The sequence below is a fragment of the Balaenoptera physalus genome, assembly GCF_965194825.1.
Source record: "Balaenoptera physalus genome assembly, chromosome: 3".
NCBI classification, from domain to species: Eukaryota; Metazoa; Chordata; class Mammalia; order Artiodactyla; family Balaenopteridae; genus Balaenoptera; species Balaenoptera physalus.
In genome coordinates, this window is record NC_138890.1 from 2,399,849 (window position 1) to 2,419,525 (window position 19,677).

Below are 19,677 nucleotides of genomic sequence, written 5' to 3' on the forward strand. Positions count from 1 at the left end.
AATCCAGACAGACGGTCATAGGCTACAGTTCCAGACAGAGAGAGGGCTATGGAAGAGCCAGGCAGATTTGGGGGAAGGGGAGTGAAAATGTTCCAGAACTAGATAGTGGTGACAGTTGCACAGTTTTGTGAATTTTGTGAAGCACTTCACTGTACACTTTAAAAGGGTGAATTTTACAGTATGTGATCACATCTCAATTACAAGAAAAGAGCCAGGCAAATAAACAGTCAGGGACCATCAGATACATTCAGTCCCAGTAAGATAAAGTCGCCAGGGCAGAGACAGGCAAACTGAGAGTCAGTCCCAGACAGATGAACCTGAACACGTAGAATCAGGTAGACGGAGACCACCAGGCACATGGATACCCAAACAGAAATAGCCATTTGGACACTCAGAAAGAGGGTCAGAGACTAAGAGACACAGGCGGAGTGATATTCAACCCTAGGTACATGCAGTCACGTGAGCAGACCGGAAAACAAGTTTCTGGAGATCATTAAACAATCATTCCTGCATGGTACAACCATACAGGAACGGTGGAGGAAGTAGGATCAGGCACAGGACATAGGCAAATCCAGACGGCAACAGCCCCATGGACAGAGTCAGGTGGAGACAGGCAGCCCCAGACGGACACGGGCACACGGGTAGGACCACGTGGGACTGGACAGTCTCTGCTCGCCCCGCCCCCCGGAGCCGGCCCCGCCCTCCCATGTGCCGCTTCCGCCTCCTGAGCGAGCCCCACCCTCTTGTGTACCTAGCGGGGCCCCATCCCTCCAGCCCGCTCTCCACGTGCTAGGCCCCGCCCACTGTGGGCCAGCCCCGCCCCACGAGTCCGGCCCCGCCCCCTGGATCCCGCCGCGCTCTCCTGTACCCGCTCCGCCCCATCCCTCCAGCCCCGCCCTCCCACAGCCCCGCCCCCGGCAGCCAGCCCCGCCCCCGGCCCATCACCTTTGCTGCTGCCGTCGGGCCCCCGGAGCACGGTGCACTCGTCTATGACCCCGAAGGGCTGGAACAGCCGCAGCACGTCCTCCTCTGACTGCTGCTTGTTCAGCATCCCCACAAACAGCTTCCGGTCCCCTGTGGGCGGAGACACCACCTCAGCCGAGTCCTAACCTCTGGGAATTTCTCCGTCCCTCCAGCAGAGAGTGGAGGTAGCAGGGCGTGGAGCAGGGCGCCTGGACCCCCCTGGGCCATTTTCTGCGCGTGTGAGGGAGGACACAGCCACGCGCTTTCCCTGCCTGGGTCTCTCCACCTTTCCACGTGCCTGCGAGGTCCCACCTCATGCAGTGCCCCCTGCCTGGAATGCCTCTCTGTCCAACTGCTTCCACTCTCTGGGCAAAACGGCCACTCCCTCCTATGCACTCAGAGTCCACACATAGTACCAGGGTTAGGAACTGCCTTGCCTGGCCTGGGTCCATGTCTGTCTGTCTGTCTGCCATCTAGATTTTCCAGGCAGGGGTGAGCGCTGAGGGCCCCTGCATCCTCACAGTGCCCAGCAGAGCTCCCCGCCCAACCTTGCCAGGGCTCAGGAAGGGCCAAGCAATCAACGTCTGTTAAATGAATGAACAGTGTGTGTGCACAAGACCAGGTGCCTGGGGAGCCTGGGGTTGGCTTGGGGCCTGGCTGCAGGCCTGGCTGGGACCTGCCCAACTCTAAGGCCAGGGGCCAGTCTGGACCAGCCTCTCCCATGTGAGGTACCAGAGCTCTGTCCCCCCTCCCCCCGGGGGAATTGCACTGCTCCCCTGTAATCAGGAACACGGAAGCTTCCTCTTCCAGGAAGGGTGAGCTTGGTTACTATGGAAACCCATTCTCTGGCAGCTGTCACTCATAGGGGTGGGAGGGAGGGAGAGACACAGAAGTAGGGAGAGAGAGACATATGAGGGAGAGAGAGAGGGACAGGGAGAGACTGAGAGACAGAGACAGGCAAAGAGAGAGACAGTAAGAGGCAAAGAGAGATACACAGAGAAGCACAAAGAGAACCAGAGAGATAGGAGGAGAGAAAAAGATTAGGAGAGAGAAACAGAGATGGAGGGAGAGGGAGCAAAGGAGAGAGAGAATGAGAGAGAGAGAGACAGAGAGATAGAGATGAAAACGTGCAGATTCCCCCTCTCTAGTCCCTGACCCACAGTGGAAGCCAGGTTGGAGAGTGTGAAAACAAGCTCCCAGTCCCGATGGGCTTTACCAGGATCCTACACATACACAGAGGTCCTAACAGCCCTACCCCCTACAGCACCTCCAAGGCTGGCTGCTCTCCCTCAGCCCCCAATCCACCTGAGATGGGGAGGGGGGTCAAAAATATCCAAGAATGACTAGCCTTGGATCCCACTGGGGACAGCCAAGCATCTCCCCATAGGCACACAGCCACCCAGAGGTCCAGCCTAATGCAGACACAGGGCCCAGCCTGCACACCCACGCGCCCAGCCGGGACCAGTCAAGCACACACGCTTGAACATATACACCCACGCACAGCCCAGGCACGCAGATGTGCACACAGACAGGCAGGCGCCCCCACTGCACCTGCCAGAAACACACACGCACTTGTGCACACACATGCATACATCTGCGCACAGCTGTGCCCAGGAATGCATGCTCATATACACACACCTGCACTTGCTCAGACATGCAAACATGCACACACACGCAGAGCCCAGAAACCAATCCATAGTCCTTCAGGGACCCCATCCCCTCTGCATCTGAAGATCCCCGTTATTGCACCCTGAGACAAATGGGGTATTTCAAGTTCTAGGGGAAAGCAGCAGGACCTGGCCACACCTCCCAATGCTGGGCCTGTGGCCCTGTGGTTAGGAGGAGGGGACACAGCCTCCCTACTCTCCCACCCAACCCCAGCTTGGGCCTCTGCCTCTCCCACCACCTTTGTGCAAGGATTTCCCTCCTCCCATTCCTCTGCCAACCCGCAGCCTGGTGGCCACGGAGAGATGACAACTACCTCCTCGGCTTTCGCTGTCCGCAGGCTTCACCTGGATTGGCCGTGCCATCTGTGGAGAGAGGGGGGAGGGAGGTCAAGGTGGGCAGTGGGGGTAGCATGGGTGGGAGCTTCACCTGAGCTCTGCTGGGCTCTCCTGTCCACCTCCCCAGCCTCAGCATCCCACCAACCTCTGGCAGCAACCAGCACCCCAGTCACACCAAATGACACATGGTCCCACCTACAGGGCTCTGCTCTTGCTGCCTGGAAAACTCCCACTTTGCCTTCAAAGCCCAGTAACAATAACCTTTCATCCAGGAAGTCTTCTTGCCTCCCCAAGTGTGATAGATTGTTTGCAAAGATGGCCCAACTCCTGCAGTCCCTGTATGTGATGTGACTTTGTGGTTCCTCTCATCAAGGACTGGAGTCTATTTCCCCACCTTTTCCTTTTGGACTTGGCCATGCGACTTGCTCTGACCAAGAGAATGTGGTGGAAATGAAGTTGTGAGAGTTCCAAGCCTTGCCCTCAAGAGAACTTGCCTTTTTGGAACCACGGAGGTTGCCAGGTGGACAAATCCAGGCGAGTTACTGGAAGACAGGAGATCTCATGCACAGAGATGCCCTGCTGACACACAACGCATGGGAGTCCTGGCTCAGCTAGCCTCAGTCGAGCCCCAGTTGACTGAAACTGCATGAATGACTCAGGACAAACCAGTAGAACTGCCCAGCTAAGTCCAGCCTGAGCTTGTTAACCAACAGAATCATGAACAAATAAAATGGTTGGGGCAGTTTATTACTCAGCAGTAGCTGACTGATACACCAAGGCAGCTACTTTTGGCCAGCTCCCTGAGCCTCGAGTGGGGGGAACTGTCATACTTCAGTGGACTGGCCTGCAATCTGGACTTATTTTTCTGGACACTGTCCCCCACTCCCAGCACTGAAAATGGAAGAAACCAGTGAACTGTTCAGTGGAAGAAATCCTCCTCTAACCCCCACTCCTGCAACTTACCCAGCCAGGGGTATGAGCTAATGTGAATATTTCAGAACAGATTTGAGGGATGTGGGGTTGGGTGGCATTTGCTTCTCTATTGATTCTAGGACAGAATCTTCCTCCCAACCCGGTGTCTCTGGTGAACTCCTACTCATCCTTCAAAACCCAGCTCAAAAGCCTCCATGCAGGCAATCCTTCCACCTTTTTGGGTCCCTTCCTCCCTCTGCCTCAGGGCAGGAAGTGTCTATGTGTTGCTCTGTTTCCCTCCAGACTGAGACCATAACATCACAACCCCGCCCCTCAGGGCAGGGTACAGGAGAGAATCAGAGGAGTTTGCTGAACAGAACTGACCAGAAGGAAGTGGCCAACACCCACCAGCATAGAAAGGCACCTGGTCCCTCTGCACCAGGCCTGGGGTTGGAACGAGTGCTGGTCCCAGCCCCCCCCTCCCAGGTCAGACAGTCTCGGAGTAGATCCCCACAGCCATTCAGAGGTGCTTGATAAACATGTTTTTAAATCACAGTGCAGCTGCCCAGCAAGCTTTCAGAAAGATGCACAATTTTTACACTGTTTTACAGATGTCAAAATCAAGGCCTGGAAAGGTTATTTTTCTGCTTCCCCTCCCCTCGGTGAGCCCCTCCCGCTCTGATACGCTCCCTCTTTCTGAGTGTGTGTCTGGGGCACATATGGGCCTCCTCAATGTGAACACAGCCTTGGGAGCCCCAGACCAGAGAGGCTTCTGTTTTCCCCTCTTGGCCCCCACTTCCCCCAGCCTAATCTTCCTGCCACCCAGCCACACCCTCAGAGGAACCTTGACCACCTGGGAAAGGCCGAACCACATCCCCCTTCCCCCACCAGACACACACACACACACACACACACACACACACACACACACACACACACCCTGGGCCCTCTTCACCTGGGTGCCACACCCCTCTAGCTGGAGGCAGGAGGGGAGATTATTTCAACCGATGGGGCCAGTTTCTGGGCTGAGGGCAGACTGAGGTGGTGAAGGGAGGTGGGGGGGAGGGGGCACCTGGGCTCCAGCCTCCCGTTCTCCCACCCCTCTCACCCGCCTCCGCTGGCCCTCACCTCCTCCCCGCCACCCCCAGCACCTTGGACAGATGAGGATGGGGTTGCCATGGCAACGCTGATTCACCACACGGAAGCTGGCAATTGTTGTTGCCATGGAAACCGCCTCTTAGGGGCGAGCCCAGCTCCTGCCTTGCACAAAAGAGATATTTAAATATAATCTTCTGGAGATGGATGAGCCGAGGGAGGGAGCGAGGGAGGGGGACCACAGGGAGGGAACCTGCACCCATCACGGCATCCTCCACCCCCACCCCATTCTCGCGGCCTGGCTACCTGCTTCCCATCTCCCCCACCCGCTGCAGAGCCTGGGACCTTCCGCCTCCGACTGGGAGGCCCCTTCCCCCTCCTGGGTCAGGTCGGCGGGGGGGTGGGGGGGTGGTCCTGGTCTGGCTCTGAGAAGCCAGGTGGGCAGCCCCTTCCTCTCTAGTCGCCCACTCGAAAGCCGAGGCTGCGAGGCCCGGCCATCCACACCCCGCGGACCCGCGCCTCGCCTTACCCACCGGCCTGCAGACGCGCGCCAGGCTGGCATCCATGTGCCGCCTCCCGCCCGGCTGGCCCTGGGCGCACGGGCGCGCATACGCCGCACGCACACTCGGGCTCCGGGCTCCGCGCCTCGTTCTCCGCGCCCAACGCCCAGGCGATCCGCCCGCCAGAGGCCGGGCCCTGCGCGCGCTGCCCGCCCAAGCCGGGAGGAGGCGTGCCAGGGGAGAGCTGGGTCTCCCCCCCACCCCAACCCGCCCATCTGGCTCTGCCCACCTCCTTCCGGCTCCCTCTCTCCATCTGTCCCACCGAGGTCTCTGCTGAGTGCCCTTCCTCCCTCCTCCACCTTCTCTGGCTCCCCATCACCGCACCCTTTCCCTGCCCCCTCCCTTCCTCTTTTCACTTATTCAACAACATTCCCGTGTGCCTCATGCTGAGTAATTCTGCAGCCTCAGGGAGCAACCTACTAGTCTGGCAGAGGGGGAAACAGAGGCATATGCAGACACTTCCAGACTCATGGGGTCAGGGTTGGGGCAGAGGGGAGGATCAAGTGCTGGGAGAGCCTAGAGCCGAGAACAATGAAGAGCCAAAGGCTATCATCCTGGGGGTGCACTGAAGATGGAAAATCTGCAGTGGGTTTTGAAGTATAAATAGGAGTTGGTGGTGGGGCAGGGGGAGCATGTTGGAGCAATACCTACGTCCACTGATTCATTTAATCTCCAAACAACTTTATGAGATGGGAACATGCCCCTTTTACAGGTAGCAAATCAGAAAGAGAGAGGAGAAAATCAGAAGCAGGGGTCAGACCTACTGCCAGTTTCCTCAGGGGCCTCTGAGGACCCAGACATTCCTCCAGCCAAGGATCAGACGGGATAGGGCTCTGGGTGGGCATACATTAAGTGGCTGGAATCCAGTTCTTGCTCTGCCACCTAGCTTTTGCTGAGTGACTTCAATCAAGCCATACACCACTGGGAAAACAGGGCCCCGTATGTCTGACCTGTGTATATTACAGATGGGGAAACTGAGGCCACTGTGGGGAGGGACTGCAGGAAGGTTCTTCGGTAGACAGGCTGGGGCCCAAAATATTCTCCTGGATTTGCAAAGCTATGCCTTCAGATGTGGGGGCCCAGGGAAAGCCCCAACTGGGTGGTTTCTGGATGGTGTGGAGGCTAAGGAAGCCAAGTGGACCCCTATCTGGGCTGCCTGGGCTACCATTCCAGCCTCTTCCTCTCCCACCCAAGCCCCAGCCCAACCTCTCAGACCAAGCCCCTCTCCTGGTCTAGATTCTGCCTTGGCTCCCTATTGCCCTTGGGGTAGAGTGCCAGCTCCTCATCCTGGCATTCGAGGCACCTTTACTGCTCAGTCCCAGCCATTCCTGCCCCCTCCTCCTCCCACACCCCGAGGACACAGGGCTGGAATGCACCCCTGTACACCCCATCCTCGCCCCACAAGCCCCTTGAATGCCACCTATCCCCGAAGCCTTCCCCTCCATCCCCATCTGCTTTGGTTGCTTTGCCCAGGCATTGCCTTGATGGTGACACATCCCCCAACACACACACCGTCCCTCTTTGGGATGAACTCCTGAAGTCAGGGCTGAGGGGCTCTGGGAACTCCTCCCCAGAAAGACCCAGCATAGGGTCCACCAATGACAACTGAGATGAAACGAGACAAGACCTATGGTTTCCAGACTCCTGTCCTGTTGGCAAGAGTGGGGCAGGCGTGCTGGGCACAGTGCCCTGCACGGGAAGTAACCCAAGAGCTCGTGCCAGGCATGTCTGCACTGTCCCCATTTCACGGGAGAAAACAGGCTCGGGAAGAGACATGACTGGCCAGAGTCCCACAGCTCGACTTGCCTGGGACCCTGCGTTCATTCACTCAGCATCTATTTGCCAAGTGTGTGCTCAGCATCTGGCCTGTGTCACCTCACAGGACCCTCAAAACACTCCGCAAACCCACTTTACAGACGAGGAGACTGAGGTCTGGGGAAGCCAGATCATGAGACATTCGGCACTTTGGGGACCCCCGCCCATTCTCAGGGTTGGCTTGACTCTGAGCCAAGTCATGGGATATGGGGGTGGATCGTGCAAAGGGACCACTTCAGAGACCCCTGTGTGCACAGAAGGGGCTTCAGGAGGGGCCTGTGGGGGGACTCATAGCTGGACAAACTCATCCTTTTCCAGGGCGCTCAGATGAGCAGCAGGGCGGCCACCAGGTCTGGGGCATCCCTCACCCCCCGAGGCCTTCACAAAGAAAGAGATGGCATTGCCTCACATGGCCCAGCCCCTCACCGTCCAAGAGGCGGGAGCTGGACCTGTTGCCTGTTGTCGATAGGGGTGGGGGTGTGAGGAGGGGAGGGGGGATCCCTTCCATCCGCAGGAACCCCGTCCTGGGGTTTGACAGCCAGCAGGAAACCCCTGCGGGAATCGGAGACATCCACCCAGCGTGGATTCCAGGGTCCTGCGGTCCATTCTGGGTTCTATTCTGGGATTCTCTTATTCAATGTAGGATCCTATTCCAGAGTGCTGAGATTCGATTAAACTGCGTCCCCCACGGACGCCGCTGTCATACTCGAGGAGGGAACTGGAAGTGGGAGTGGGTGGGTCACTCGCTGCAGAAAGCGGCATTATGGTGGGTGGGGGCCTGGGCTCTGCCAGGGCAGGGAGAGATGCACCGAGCCGGCAAACAACGGGGACCACTTCCCTCCTGGGTCATCAAGAGATAGGAAAACAGAAGTGTCCGCTTTATGCGTCTCCTCCAACACACACGCGCACACACACGGGGACAGGAGAGATGGTGGCCGTCTGTCTCTAGCGCAACCCAGCCCCGGCCCCCCCGCCCCGACTCCCCAGCGGTGCGCGCGGGCATGCGCGGAGACGTGAGCCCGCGGGGTGGGCTTTCTCTTGCGGCCGGCCGAGGCTCCATCCTCTGGCGGAGACGCCTGGGAGGGGGCTCGGAAGCCCGTGCTCAGCTGCCGCTGTCAGGCAAGGGGGTCTCCTGCGCAGTAGCCCCCATGCCTCCTCGTGCGATCAGCAAGCAAGCCTCCAGCGCTTGTTCTGAAAGGCTGATTCCATTTCTGCGGGTGTTCTCAGGCAGGGAGGCTCACCCCCCAAATCAGCGTCTTCGCTCATCAGAATCGGAAGATACGCGTACTCAGGGATCGGAACTCCTGGGTATGCACCTGACCCAAACGTGGCACGTGTCCACCAAAGACAAAACACCGGCAAGGATCTGTATGCCTTAACAGCAAAACTAGAAACAACCCAAATGTCCACCAGCAGGAGAGTGGACGAATAAATGGTGTGTCCCAGCCATGGAATACCACACAGCGATGACAAAGTGCAAAGCACTGAGGCGTGATATTGAATCTCACGGGCGCGGTACCAGAAGAAAAGCAGGGGTTGGTTACCGTAAAAGTCAGGGCAGCAGCTCCTCCAACAGAAGAGAGGGGCTTGGGCTTGGGGACATGGGACGGGGTGGTTTCCAGGGTGCCAACTGTGTAGTGGTAACAGGGTGCTTGCTTTGTAATCAGTTGGGTTGCATGCACTTTTCTCTAAGTGTGCAGTATTTTTCAAATTTTAAGAAAAAAAAATTTTAAGCCAGGCTCTACTCCCACAGAATGCTGCCCCAGTCAGGAGGTGGCCCCCAGGGGCCCCTCCGTCCCCAGGGTCCAGCCCCGAGCCACCTCCTTCTTCTTTATCAAACATCAGCCCTCACCTCCAGGGAGGAAGGGGGCCAGCTTGCAGGAACTGAGCCAGAGAAGCCAGAGGTTCAAGGTCTGTGGAACTGGGTGGGTGGAGCTGCAGTCCTCACTCTGTTGGGTGACCTCAAACAAGTCCCTTCCTCTCTCTTACCACAGTCTCCCCACCTGTCAAATGGGGTGAGCAGCAGCCCTGGTGCCCCCCTGACATGGCAGATGGATGAGGTGCCCTGGCAGTGCTGGGAAACGGTGATAACCCTGGGGAAACTGAGGCCCAAGAAGAGAAGGGCATTGCTTGAGACTCCTCACCTATCCCCAACTGTGAGCAGGTGTCAAAGAGAGACCGAGAACTCCCTAACCTAGATGTATGATGACACTGCACCATGCTCCTGGTTCTAGAACAATCTAGCCTACACAGTCTAACATGGTAGCTGACCCTCAGTCTAGAACATTCTAGGTCTGCACGGTCTATCATGGTAGCTGACCCCCAGCCTAGAACATTCTAGGTCTGCACTGTCTAACATGGTAGCTGACCCCCAGCCTAGAACATTCTAGGTCTGCACTGTCTAATATGGTGGCTGAGCCCTGGTCTGGAACATTCTGGGTCTGGGCTGTCCAAAACAGTAGTTGATCCCTGATCTAGAACATTCTAGATTTGCACTGTCCAGTATGGTAGCCCTTAGCCACATGTAGACATTGGAAGTTTAAATTTACATCTATTAAAATTAAATAACATTAAAACTTCAGTTCCTGTGTCACTCTTGCCCCTTTTCAAGGGCTCCATAGCCACACGGAGCTAGTGGCCACCCTATTTGACAGCACAGAGAGAACACTTCCACCTTCAAGTTCTATTGGACAGCAGTGGTCTATAATGGGGATTGGCAAACTACAGCCCTATTCGGGCCCCCAATCTGTTGTTGTCAATAAAGTTTTATTGGCACACAGCCACGCCCATTTGTTCACTTGTCATCTGTTACTGTTTTACACTTTGAGTAGATGTGACAGAGGCTGTATGGCCGGCAAAGCCATACATTTCTGCTTTACAGAAAAAGCTGGCTGACCCTTGGCCTGGAACATTTTAGAACTATGCCATCCAGTACAGCAGCCAACAGCCACATGTGGCTACTGAGCACTTGAAATGTGGCTTGGGTGACCGAGAAACGGAACTGTGTTTAATTGTGTTTAGTTAAAATTAATATAGGACTTCCCTGGTGGCACAGTGGTTAAGAATCTGCCTGCCAATGCAGGGGACACGGGTTCCATCCCTGGTCCGGGAAGATCCCACATGCCTCGGAGCAACTAAGCCCATGTGCCACAACTACAGAGCCTGCACTCTAGAGCCCGCGAGCCACAACTACTGAAGCCCGCACACCTAGAGCCCGTGCTCCGCAACAAGAGAAGCCACTGCAATGAGAAGCCCGCGCACCGCAACAAAGAGTAGCCCCTGCTCGCCGCAGCTAGAGAAAGTTGGCGCGCAGCAACGAAGACCCAACGCAGCCAAAAGTAAATAAATGAACTTATTTCTTTTAAAATTAATATAAAGGTAAACCTAAGTCTAAAAACTGATACTAGCTGACTTCATTCTTGGAAAACCTTTAAGTATGTTTAGGACGATTTGGGCAAGTGAATCTACTTTTTCAACTGTCAATTTTATAAAATGCAAATCCAGATCGAGCATCTCTGATAACCACTGAGTGTCCCCCTTGAGATGGACCAGAAGTGCGCAATCAACACACCGGATTCTGGAACACTTAGGATGAAAAAAAGGAATGTGAACTATCTCATTAGTAAGCTTTACGTGGGCCCTACTGACTGCCTCTTGATAGGATTTTGGAGACAGTGGGTTAAAATAAAAGATAGCATTAAAATTCATTTCAACTGTTTCTTTTTACTCTTTAAATGATGCTCCTAGAAAAATCTAAATGCTATACATGCCTTGCATTCTATTCCTATTAGCACCGTTCTAGAACATTAACCAGCTCCTTATTCTCCTAAACAGGGTTTCTCAGCCTCAGCACTGTTGATTTGGGGCTGGATAATTCTCCATCGTGGCGGGCCGCCCTGGGCACTGTAGGGTTTGGAGCAGCATCCCTGGCCTCTACCCACAAGATGCCAGCAGCATCTCCCGGTGATGACAACCACAAATGTCCCCAGACATTGCCCAGTGTCCCTGGGGGCAGTAAACTCGTCCGTCAGGCTCTCACATGTCCTTGCACTCAGCAGGCCAGGCATGTTCCTGCTTCCAAGTCTTGGTACACCCCGCGCTCACACCACCCCCATCTGCCACAATCCTCCCCATTGCTCGACTCAGCTCAAATGCATCCCCCTCCAAGAAGCCACCCTGTTTGCCCTCCACGAGGTCATCAACGCAGGTCACCTGGTTCTCCCTTGAGATGCTGCCCACGGTGGCCCTTATATCTGGCTCTTCATTTTGTGGTCACCCCTTGTAGTGAGTTGAATGGCTGTCCTCCCTAAAAATACGTCCAAGCCCTAACCCCTGGAATCTGTGAATGGGAACTTATTTGGAAAAGGCATCTTTAGAGATGTAATTAAGTGATGGATCTGGACACGAGGTCATCCTGGATTTAGGTGAGCCTTAAATCCAATGACTGGTGTCCTCATAAGAGAAAGGCAGAGGGGCTACCCTGGTGGCACAGTGGTTAAGAATCCGCCTGCCAATGCAGGGGACACGGGTTCAAGCCCTGGTCCGGGAAGATCCCACATGCCGCGGAACAACTAAGCCCGTGAGCCACAACTACCGAGCCTGCGTGCCACAACTACTGAAGCCCATGCGCCTAGAGCCCGTGCTCTGCAACAGGAGAAGGCACTGCACTGAGAAGCCCACTCACCGCAACAAAGAGTAGCCCTCACTCGCCGTAACTAGAGAAAGCCCACACGCAGCAACGAAGACTCAACACAGCCAAAAATAAATAAATTTATTAAAAAAAAATAGAGAGAGAGAAAGGCAGAGACTTCTGTGATGGCGCAGTGGTTAAGAATCTGCCTGCCAATTCAGGGGACACGGGTTCAATCCTTGGTCTGGGAAGATCCCACATGCCAAGGAGCAACTAAGCCCGTGTGCCACAACTACTGAGCCTGCGCTCTAGAGCCTGTGAGCCACAACTACTGAAGCCCGCATGCCTAGAGCCCATGCTCTGCAACAAAAGAAGCCACCACAATGAGAAGCTCACGCACCGCAACGAAGTGTAGCCCCTGCTCGCCGCAACTAGAGAAAGCCCGCACGCAGCAACAAAGACCGAACGCAGCCAAAAATAATAAAAATAAAATAAATTAATTAAAAATAAAAAAGACTCCTCGCTCCCAATGCAGGGGGCCCGGCTCCGATCCCTGGTCAGGGAACTAGATCCCACATGCATGCCGCAACTAAGAGTTTGCATGCCGCAACTAAGAGTTTGCATGCCACAACTAAGGAGCCAGCGAGCCGCAACTAAGACCCGGCACAACCAAATGAATAAATAAATAAATAAATATTTTTAAAAAAGAGACAGAGAGAGAGAGAAAGGCAGAGGGAGATGGAGAGCTGAAGACACAGAGAAGAAGGCCACGTGATGACAGAGGCAGGGATTGGAGGGATGCGTCTACAAGCCAAGGATTGCCAGCGACCACCAGAAGCTGGGAGACAGCCTGGGATAGAATCTCCCTGAGAGCCTGCAGAGGGAGGGCGGCCCTGCTGACAACTGGATCTTGGACGCTGGCTCCTGGAACTGGGAGACTGTAAGTTTCTGTTGCTTTAAGACACCCAGTTTGTGGTGCCTTGTTAAGAGTGGCCCTAGGAGACGTCTACACCCCCGGATTTACTCCCATCCTGAAAGTCAGGGTCTGCTCTCAAGGGACCCCCAATCTAGGGGGAGACATAGGCAGACGCAGACACCCCCGGCCCCGAGGGGTCAGGGATGAGCAGAGGGAGGAGATAACAGGGGTCGCCTTGAAAGCAGCGTAGAGATTCTCCAGGTAGGAAGGCAGTTTCCCGCACGTTCTCGGCATGACCTAGAGGTTGGTGTTCTTTCCAGGCCCTCAGTATCTGGGGAGTGAGGAATTTCTAGGAACTAGGGGCTGCCGGAGACCAAAATATAAAAGCTTAACATCTCCAAAAATGGAATCTACTTTGTACCCACATTTTTTAACAACCCTCTCTCCAGGCTGGTCAGATGGACCTGGCGATGCCCATTTTGGAGACAAGGATGACTGAGCCTCTGAAGGAAAGACACTGTCAAGGTCACACAGGTTGGGAGGGGTGGAGCTGGGATGTGAACCCACAGGATCACAGAAGTGGGGGGAGGGGTGACACATGGAGGAGAGGCTCTGGAGAGCAGGATGTGGGCATGGCTGGGCTGGGGGGGCATGGGGGAGGGAGGGAGGAGGAGAAACCTGTTCAAAGGGGATGCTGTGGCCAGTTTGAGCTCTGCTGGGTCTGGGGTGCCTTCGAGAGTCACCAGGGGATGATTTCTGCACACAGAGATGGCGAGAGAAGTGCAGCATAGGTGCTCAATGAAAGTTTGCTGGTGGCTGGATAGATGGATGAAAGAACTGGATCCACGGGCGAGTGAGCAGAGAGAGGAGGACAGAGAGCCCTGAGCCTGACACAGAGAAGGAACCCCTGGCAACTGGCATCTTTACATCCTGAAGAGGCCTCGGACCAGAGACCAGCCTGGTAAGAGGGGCGGGGCATACAGGGAGGGATGGCTCCTTGACTCCTGGCTCTTCCACCGTCTGCCAGAGCCCAGCTTTAACCCCCAACACAGAGGCAACAGGCCCCTGAGGCCTCAGGCAGCCAAAGGCACTGGCTTTGGATCTCAGTGATCCCATCAGGAAAATGGGCGCAGGGGAATGGGGAAGAGGGACTTAGCTGATGGGGGCAGAGTGAAACTGCTAGGAACGTTGGCAAATCTCCATGTGGGTATTGATTTCTCTGGACAGAGAGTCAGAGCTTCCAGCCAGGACCTGATGCCACCAAAAAAAAAAAAAAAAAAAAAAGGTCCACTGGATATGGAAGGATTGGGAAACAGCACTGGGGCTGTTGCTAGCATGGGGTCTACAGTCAGACCATGAAGGTCATATGCCTGCTCTGCTGCTTGCTGGCTGCCAGAACTTGGACAAATCCACTACCAAACTTTGTCCCTCCAAGGTGTCCCTCCCCAAGGCCCCCTGGCTCCTGGCAAATTGCCAGGATAGAATATGGCAGAAATGAGAGTGTGTCATTCTGAAAGGAAGCCATAAAAGGCGCCGTGGCTTCCTCCTGGCTCACGCTCGCTCCGATCACGTGCCCTGGGGGAAGCCAGCAGCCCTGTTGCGAGGCCCCTCCCTCAAGCAGCAAGCACGAGGGACATGCCCACGGGGAGAGACGCTGAGGCCTCCAGCCAACAGTCGAGCTCTGGCTGACGACTCCACTGCAACCTCAGGAGAGACCCCGAAGCCAGGACCATGCAGCAAACTCACGCCCCAATTCCTGACCCCTGGCAACTGTGAGATAACGAATGCTGATTTTTTGAAGCCACTAAGTTGAGCAGTAATTTGTGATGCATCAGGAGATAACTAATACAGTTCGCAGAACTTCACTGTGCCCCTTGACGCTAACCTGTATGGACGGACCTGCCCTCCAGTTTCCAGTTGGTTTGGGGAGGTACTGGCAGAAGGTCCAAGGGAGGGAGAAGAGTGAATTCCGGATGGTGTTTATTCCACAGGCTCTAAGTCACCTTTGCATGTCCTGCTCCTTCTGCTGGCATGCCCTGCCTTCTCATCTTTCAAGTCTCTTCTCAAATGCCACCTACTCTGTGAATCGCTCCATGACCTTCTCTACAGTTTCACCACATTATACTCTTCCGATGCTGAAGACCAGAGAGGTTGAGTTACTGGCTCACTGTCACACAGCAAAAACAGGTGGGAGCTAAATGAGGAGTCCACTGATGTGGCCGCCAGAGCGTATGCTCTTGCCTCTGCCACTTCACCTTCCAAAGAGGGGCTCTTTGTTCTGCAAGATAAGGTTGAGGCCATCCCCTCCCAAACATTTTGATGCTTGTTCAGAGTTGAATCAAACCTATGCCACAGCTTCATGTCCCTGGCAGGTGAACCCCAGACTGTCCACTGTCAGCCGTGCTGTGCCCATGCTCCCAGCAGTGATGGCATGATGCCACCAAAGCATCCGCTGAATCCCCTTGAGGCTGAAGGGTCCCTGAGATTTCCAGAGGGAAGGGGCGACCCCCCACCCCCGAACTCATGGGTGGGTGTGCCACAGTTCTCACTGGAGACCTGGCTTGGCTGGTTCAGGGGGACCATCCATCCTTTACTGGGGGCAGGGACCTCCTGCCCACCCAAAGAGGACAGGGCTGATAAGAGAGACCAGCAGGGACAGAGCCTGGGCCAGCCTTCCCTGGGGAGGAACTATTACATTAAGGGGCCATAGCTTCATTTGCTCCATAAGGACAAGGGGAAAGAGAACCCCTTCCCTTTTTATGGTGAGAAACAGGTAGGGTCTAGGCTCCTCCCTGAGGCCCACGGGCCCTGCACATCTGCCTCTCTCACCTCCCTGCCCTCCCCTCCTCCCTCTCTCCCCCTCGCTCACTCTGCTCCAGACGCACGGGCCTCCTCGCTGTTCTTCCAACACGCCAGGCCCGGTCCTGCCCCAGGGCCTTTGCACGGGCTGTCCCTCTGCCCTGCCAATCTTTCCTCATCCTTCAGGTTTCAGTCCAATGACACTCACATGCGAAGTCAGGTGCCCTTGTGCAGTATGCAGCCTGCACGGCACACAACCACCCTGATGTGAAGTATACAGCATGGGATGCAGTAGGCACACAAGAAATGCTCATTCTGGTGATGATTTCTGTCTCCCTGTTCCTTATGCCTCTTTCTGAGTCCAGAGGCACTTGGGCTTCACAGCTGATCCCAGGAAGGGCCTTAGCCTTCCCCAGGCCAAAAGCATCTCCTCCATGTGTCCCCTCCCTTCCCAGACAGCACCCAGGACTCACCCCGGGCAAGGTCTTCTGTTCGTGCAGGGCAGTCTGAGCTTTGATGGCGGAGTCCCTGGCACAGTAGGTGAGAAAGGCACAGCCTGGAGGGGAGACAAAAAGGGGTGTTAGGAGAAAAGGATGCTGTATACCCATGTTCACAGCAGTATTATTCACAATAGCCAAGAGGCAGAAACAACCCAAGCGTCCACTGACTGATGAATGGATAAACTAAACGTGGTCCACCTGTACAATGGAATATTACTCAGCTTTATAAAGGAAGGAAATGGGACTTCTCTGGCGGTCCAGTGGTTAAAACTCCGCGATCCCACTGCAGGGGCGAGGGTTCGATCCCTGGTTGGGGAATTAGGATCCCACATGCCGCACGGCACAGCCAAATAAATCAATTGAAAGGAAGGAAATTCTGACCCATGCTACAACATACATGAACTTGAGGATGTGATGCTCAGTGAGAGAACCAGACACAGACGGATAAATACTGCCTGATCCCACTCACAGGAGGTCCCTGGAGGAGTCACATCCACAGAGACAGGAAGTAGATGGTGGGGGCCAGGGGCTGGGGGAGGGGTGGGGAGTCAGTGTTTCATGGGGACAGAGTTTCAGTTTGGGAGGATGAGAAAGTTCTAGAGATGATGGTGGGGATGGTTGCACAACAGTGGGAGTATACTTAATGCCACTGAATTGCACACTTAAAAATGGTTAAAATGGTCAACTTTATGTTATGTATTTAACCACAATAAAAAAAATTTAAGGAAAGAAAAAAAGGAAAAATGATGAAGGTGGTAAATTTAATGTTATGTGTATTTTACTACAATTTAAAAAACAAAAAGAGAAAAGGAGGCTGGAGCCCCCTTTGGGTGTGGGGCAGTAGGAGTAGCTCAGCTCTTCCCTCCCACACGAACACTTCCCAAAGGGTGAGACAGGGAAAGGCAGAGAGGAGAGTCCGCTGTTATTTAAATCCGTGGCTGATGCTAAAAAGCGCGGCGAGGTGGGGGAGGGGAGAGGGGGCAGAGCTGCTGCCCCAGGGAGGAGGGTGGGGAGGGCACAAGCAACCCCAGGGAGTCAGAAGAGGCCTCAACACTGGAATGACGAGCACAGTGACTCTGCCACTAACCAGCTTTGTGGCCTCGGATGGGACGCTGCCCCTGTGTGGGCCTCAGTTTCCCCCATCAGAGAGGATGGTCCGAGGGTGCGGTGGGATGCACCCACCAAGGGGCGGGGAGCGGAGCTACACGGGTGGGGTGTGGCGTCAAAGGGCAGGGCCAATCAGGAGAGGCAAGGGGCGGGGCCGGCCCTAAAGTGGTCCAGAGAGAGGGTGTGATTGGAGGAAGTCCTGAGTGGGGGCGGGGGGGTGAGAAGCGTGAGAGCCACAGAGACAAGAAAGGTTGAGAGACAGACACAGAAGAGGAGCGAGCAGAGGGAGGCGCCCAGAGAAAGCCAATGAGATCAAAGATATTTTGAAAGATGTTTGCCCGAGGCGGGCTAGAGGATGCAGGCAAGTTCCCTGGGATGGACATAGGGATCTGGGCCCCAGCACTGGGTTTGCCTCTCTAACCCCTATGGACCTCAGTTTCACTGTCTGTGAAATGAGACCATCGTTGGCTCTTTGATGCTGTCGAGTCCTGTGTCCTCCATGCCCAGCTCCCTCCCCATGGTCTCTCTGCGTCCCCCGAAGAGGACCCCCTGTGCAGAGCCCGTAGGAACAGCTCCGTGGGCACCACTTCCGCCCCAGGCTGGAGCTAATTAAAGCTGCATCCTGCTGGGCTGCGCTCACTACGCGGCTGCTCCCACCAGCTGGGCCTGGTGATGGGGAGGGGTCCCCACCCCAAGCCTGAGAGGTGCCCTGCAGCCCTGGGGAAGGGGCACCAGGCAGAGCTGAGGACAGCTTCTAGCATTTAAAAAACATTTAAATGTGTTGGGAATGTAAAATGGTGCGGCCGCTGTGGAGAACACTTTGGCAGCTCCTAAAAAAAGTTAAACATAGAATTACCATATGATCCAGCAATTCCACTTCTGGGTATATATTCCAAAAGAATTGAAAGCAGGGACTCGAAGAGATATTTGCACACCCGTGTTCATAGCGGCATTATTCACAACAGACAAAAGGCGGAAACAACGCAAATATCCCTCAACAGATAAATGGATAAGCAAAATGTGGTCCATCTATAAAAGGACCACAAAGGAAAGAAATTCTGACACCTGCTACAACATGGATGAACCCTGAAGACCTGATGCTCAGTGAAATAAGCCAGACACAGAAGGACAAATACAGTATGATTCCACTCATAGGAGGACCCAGAGGAGTCAGATCCACAGAGACAGGAAGTAGATGGTGGGGGCCAGGGACTGGGGGAGGGGGAGGGGAATCAGTGTTTAATGGGGACAGAGTTTCAGTTTAGGAAGATGAGAAAGTTCTGGAGATGGGTGGTGGGGATGGTTGCACAACAATGTGAATGTACTGAATGCCACTGAGCTGTGCACCTAAAAATGGTTAAGTTGGTAAATTTTGTTATGTAATTTTACCAGAATAAAAACTTGTAATTGGGATATATTACAAATATCGCCTCTTTATAAATTGTGTGTGCTTATCCTTTTTTGATTATATTTGATGCCCATGTCTTCTTCCAATACATGCCTTGTCTTTCCACTTTTTTTTTTTTTTTTTTTGGTGTTTCTATTTTCTGAATAGAATCTCCCAAGGTCTTCAGGGAAAGGAAAAGCACTACGAAAACCAGCCATAAAGACTGAGAGAAATTAGGCATGATTGGCAAGAAATTGGGCTGCAGGGAGATGTCAAATAGGGGCAAAGCCCTTTCTCCTTGGGTCCTTTCTTGCCTCTGGAGCCCTATATGCAGAAGATGGAGTGTGCTGGCCCTAGGAGGGTAGGTGAGACCCCTGAATAACCTTCCATCAGCCTCTGGGTCTGGAAGGTTTGCAGCGAGAGAAAAAACCAAAACAAACACGCGAACCGCTGTCCCTGGTACTGAAATGTTTCCCTGTTTTCTTGGCCCTATCTCTTCTCAGCCTCTTAGCTTCTCTTTTCTAATTGGTGAAAACGTGTCATGTTCACCAGTTTCTGGATAATAGAGCCTCGAATTTCAGGTTCTATTAGGGTTGAATTGTCTCCCTCCTCCCCCAAGCTCATATGTTGTTCTCCTAACCAACAGGACCTCAGAATGTGAACTTATTTGGAAATAGGGTCGTTGCAGATGTAATTAGCTAAGGTGAGGTCATAGTAGAGTAGGGTGGACCCTAACCCAGTATGAGACTGGTACCCTTATAAAAGGGGAAAACCTGAACACAGAGACATGCACACAGGGAGAACGCCATGTGAACATGAAGGCAGAAATCTGGGGGATGTATGACAAGCCAAAGAACAGTAAGGACTGCCAGGACCACCAGAAGCTGGAAGACCTGGATCAGATTCTCCCTAATGGTCTCAGAAGGAGCCAGCCCCTGGTGCTTCCCTGGCGGTCCAGTGGTTAAGATTCCGCACTCCCAATGCAGGGGG

At 54.4% G+C, this 19,677-nt stretch overlaps 1 protein-coding gene across 9 annotated transcripts in view; it reads right to left on the reverse strand.

Annotated features, from left to right (window-relative positions):
* The window catches only part of CELF5 (CUGBP Elav-like family member 5), a 51,143-nt gene that overhangs the window by 16,195 nt on the left and 15,271 nt on the right, over window positions 1-19,677 (reverse strand). For 6 of the 9 annotated variants that reach the window (XM_082456986.1, XM_082456985.1, XM_082456984.1 and 3 more), the window contains exons 2-4: window positions 16,167-16,249; window positions 2,942-2,993; window positions 946-1,074 (exon numbers count right to left, since the gene is read on the reverse strand). In XM_082456986.1, the coding sequence (XP_082313112.1) occupies window positions 946-1,074; window positions 2,942-2,993; window positions 16,167-16,249 (264 nt within the window). The remainder of the gene's footprint in view (window positions 1-945; window positions 1,075-2,941; window positions 2,994-16,166; window positions 16,250-19,677) is intronic. The other 3 variants (XM_082456990.1, XM_082456988.1, XM_082456983.1) reach the window with 1 other exon arrangement.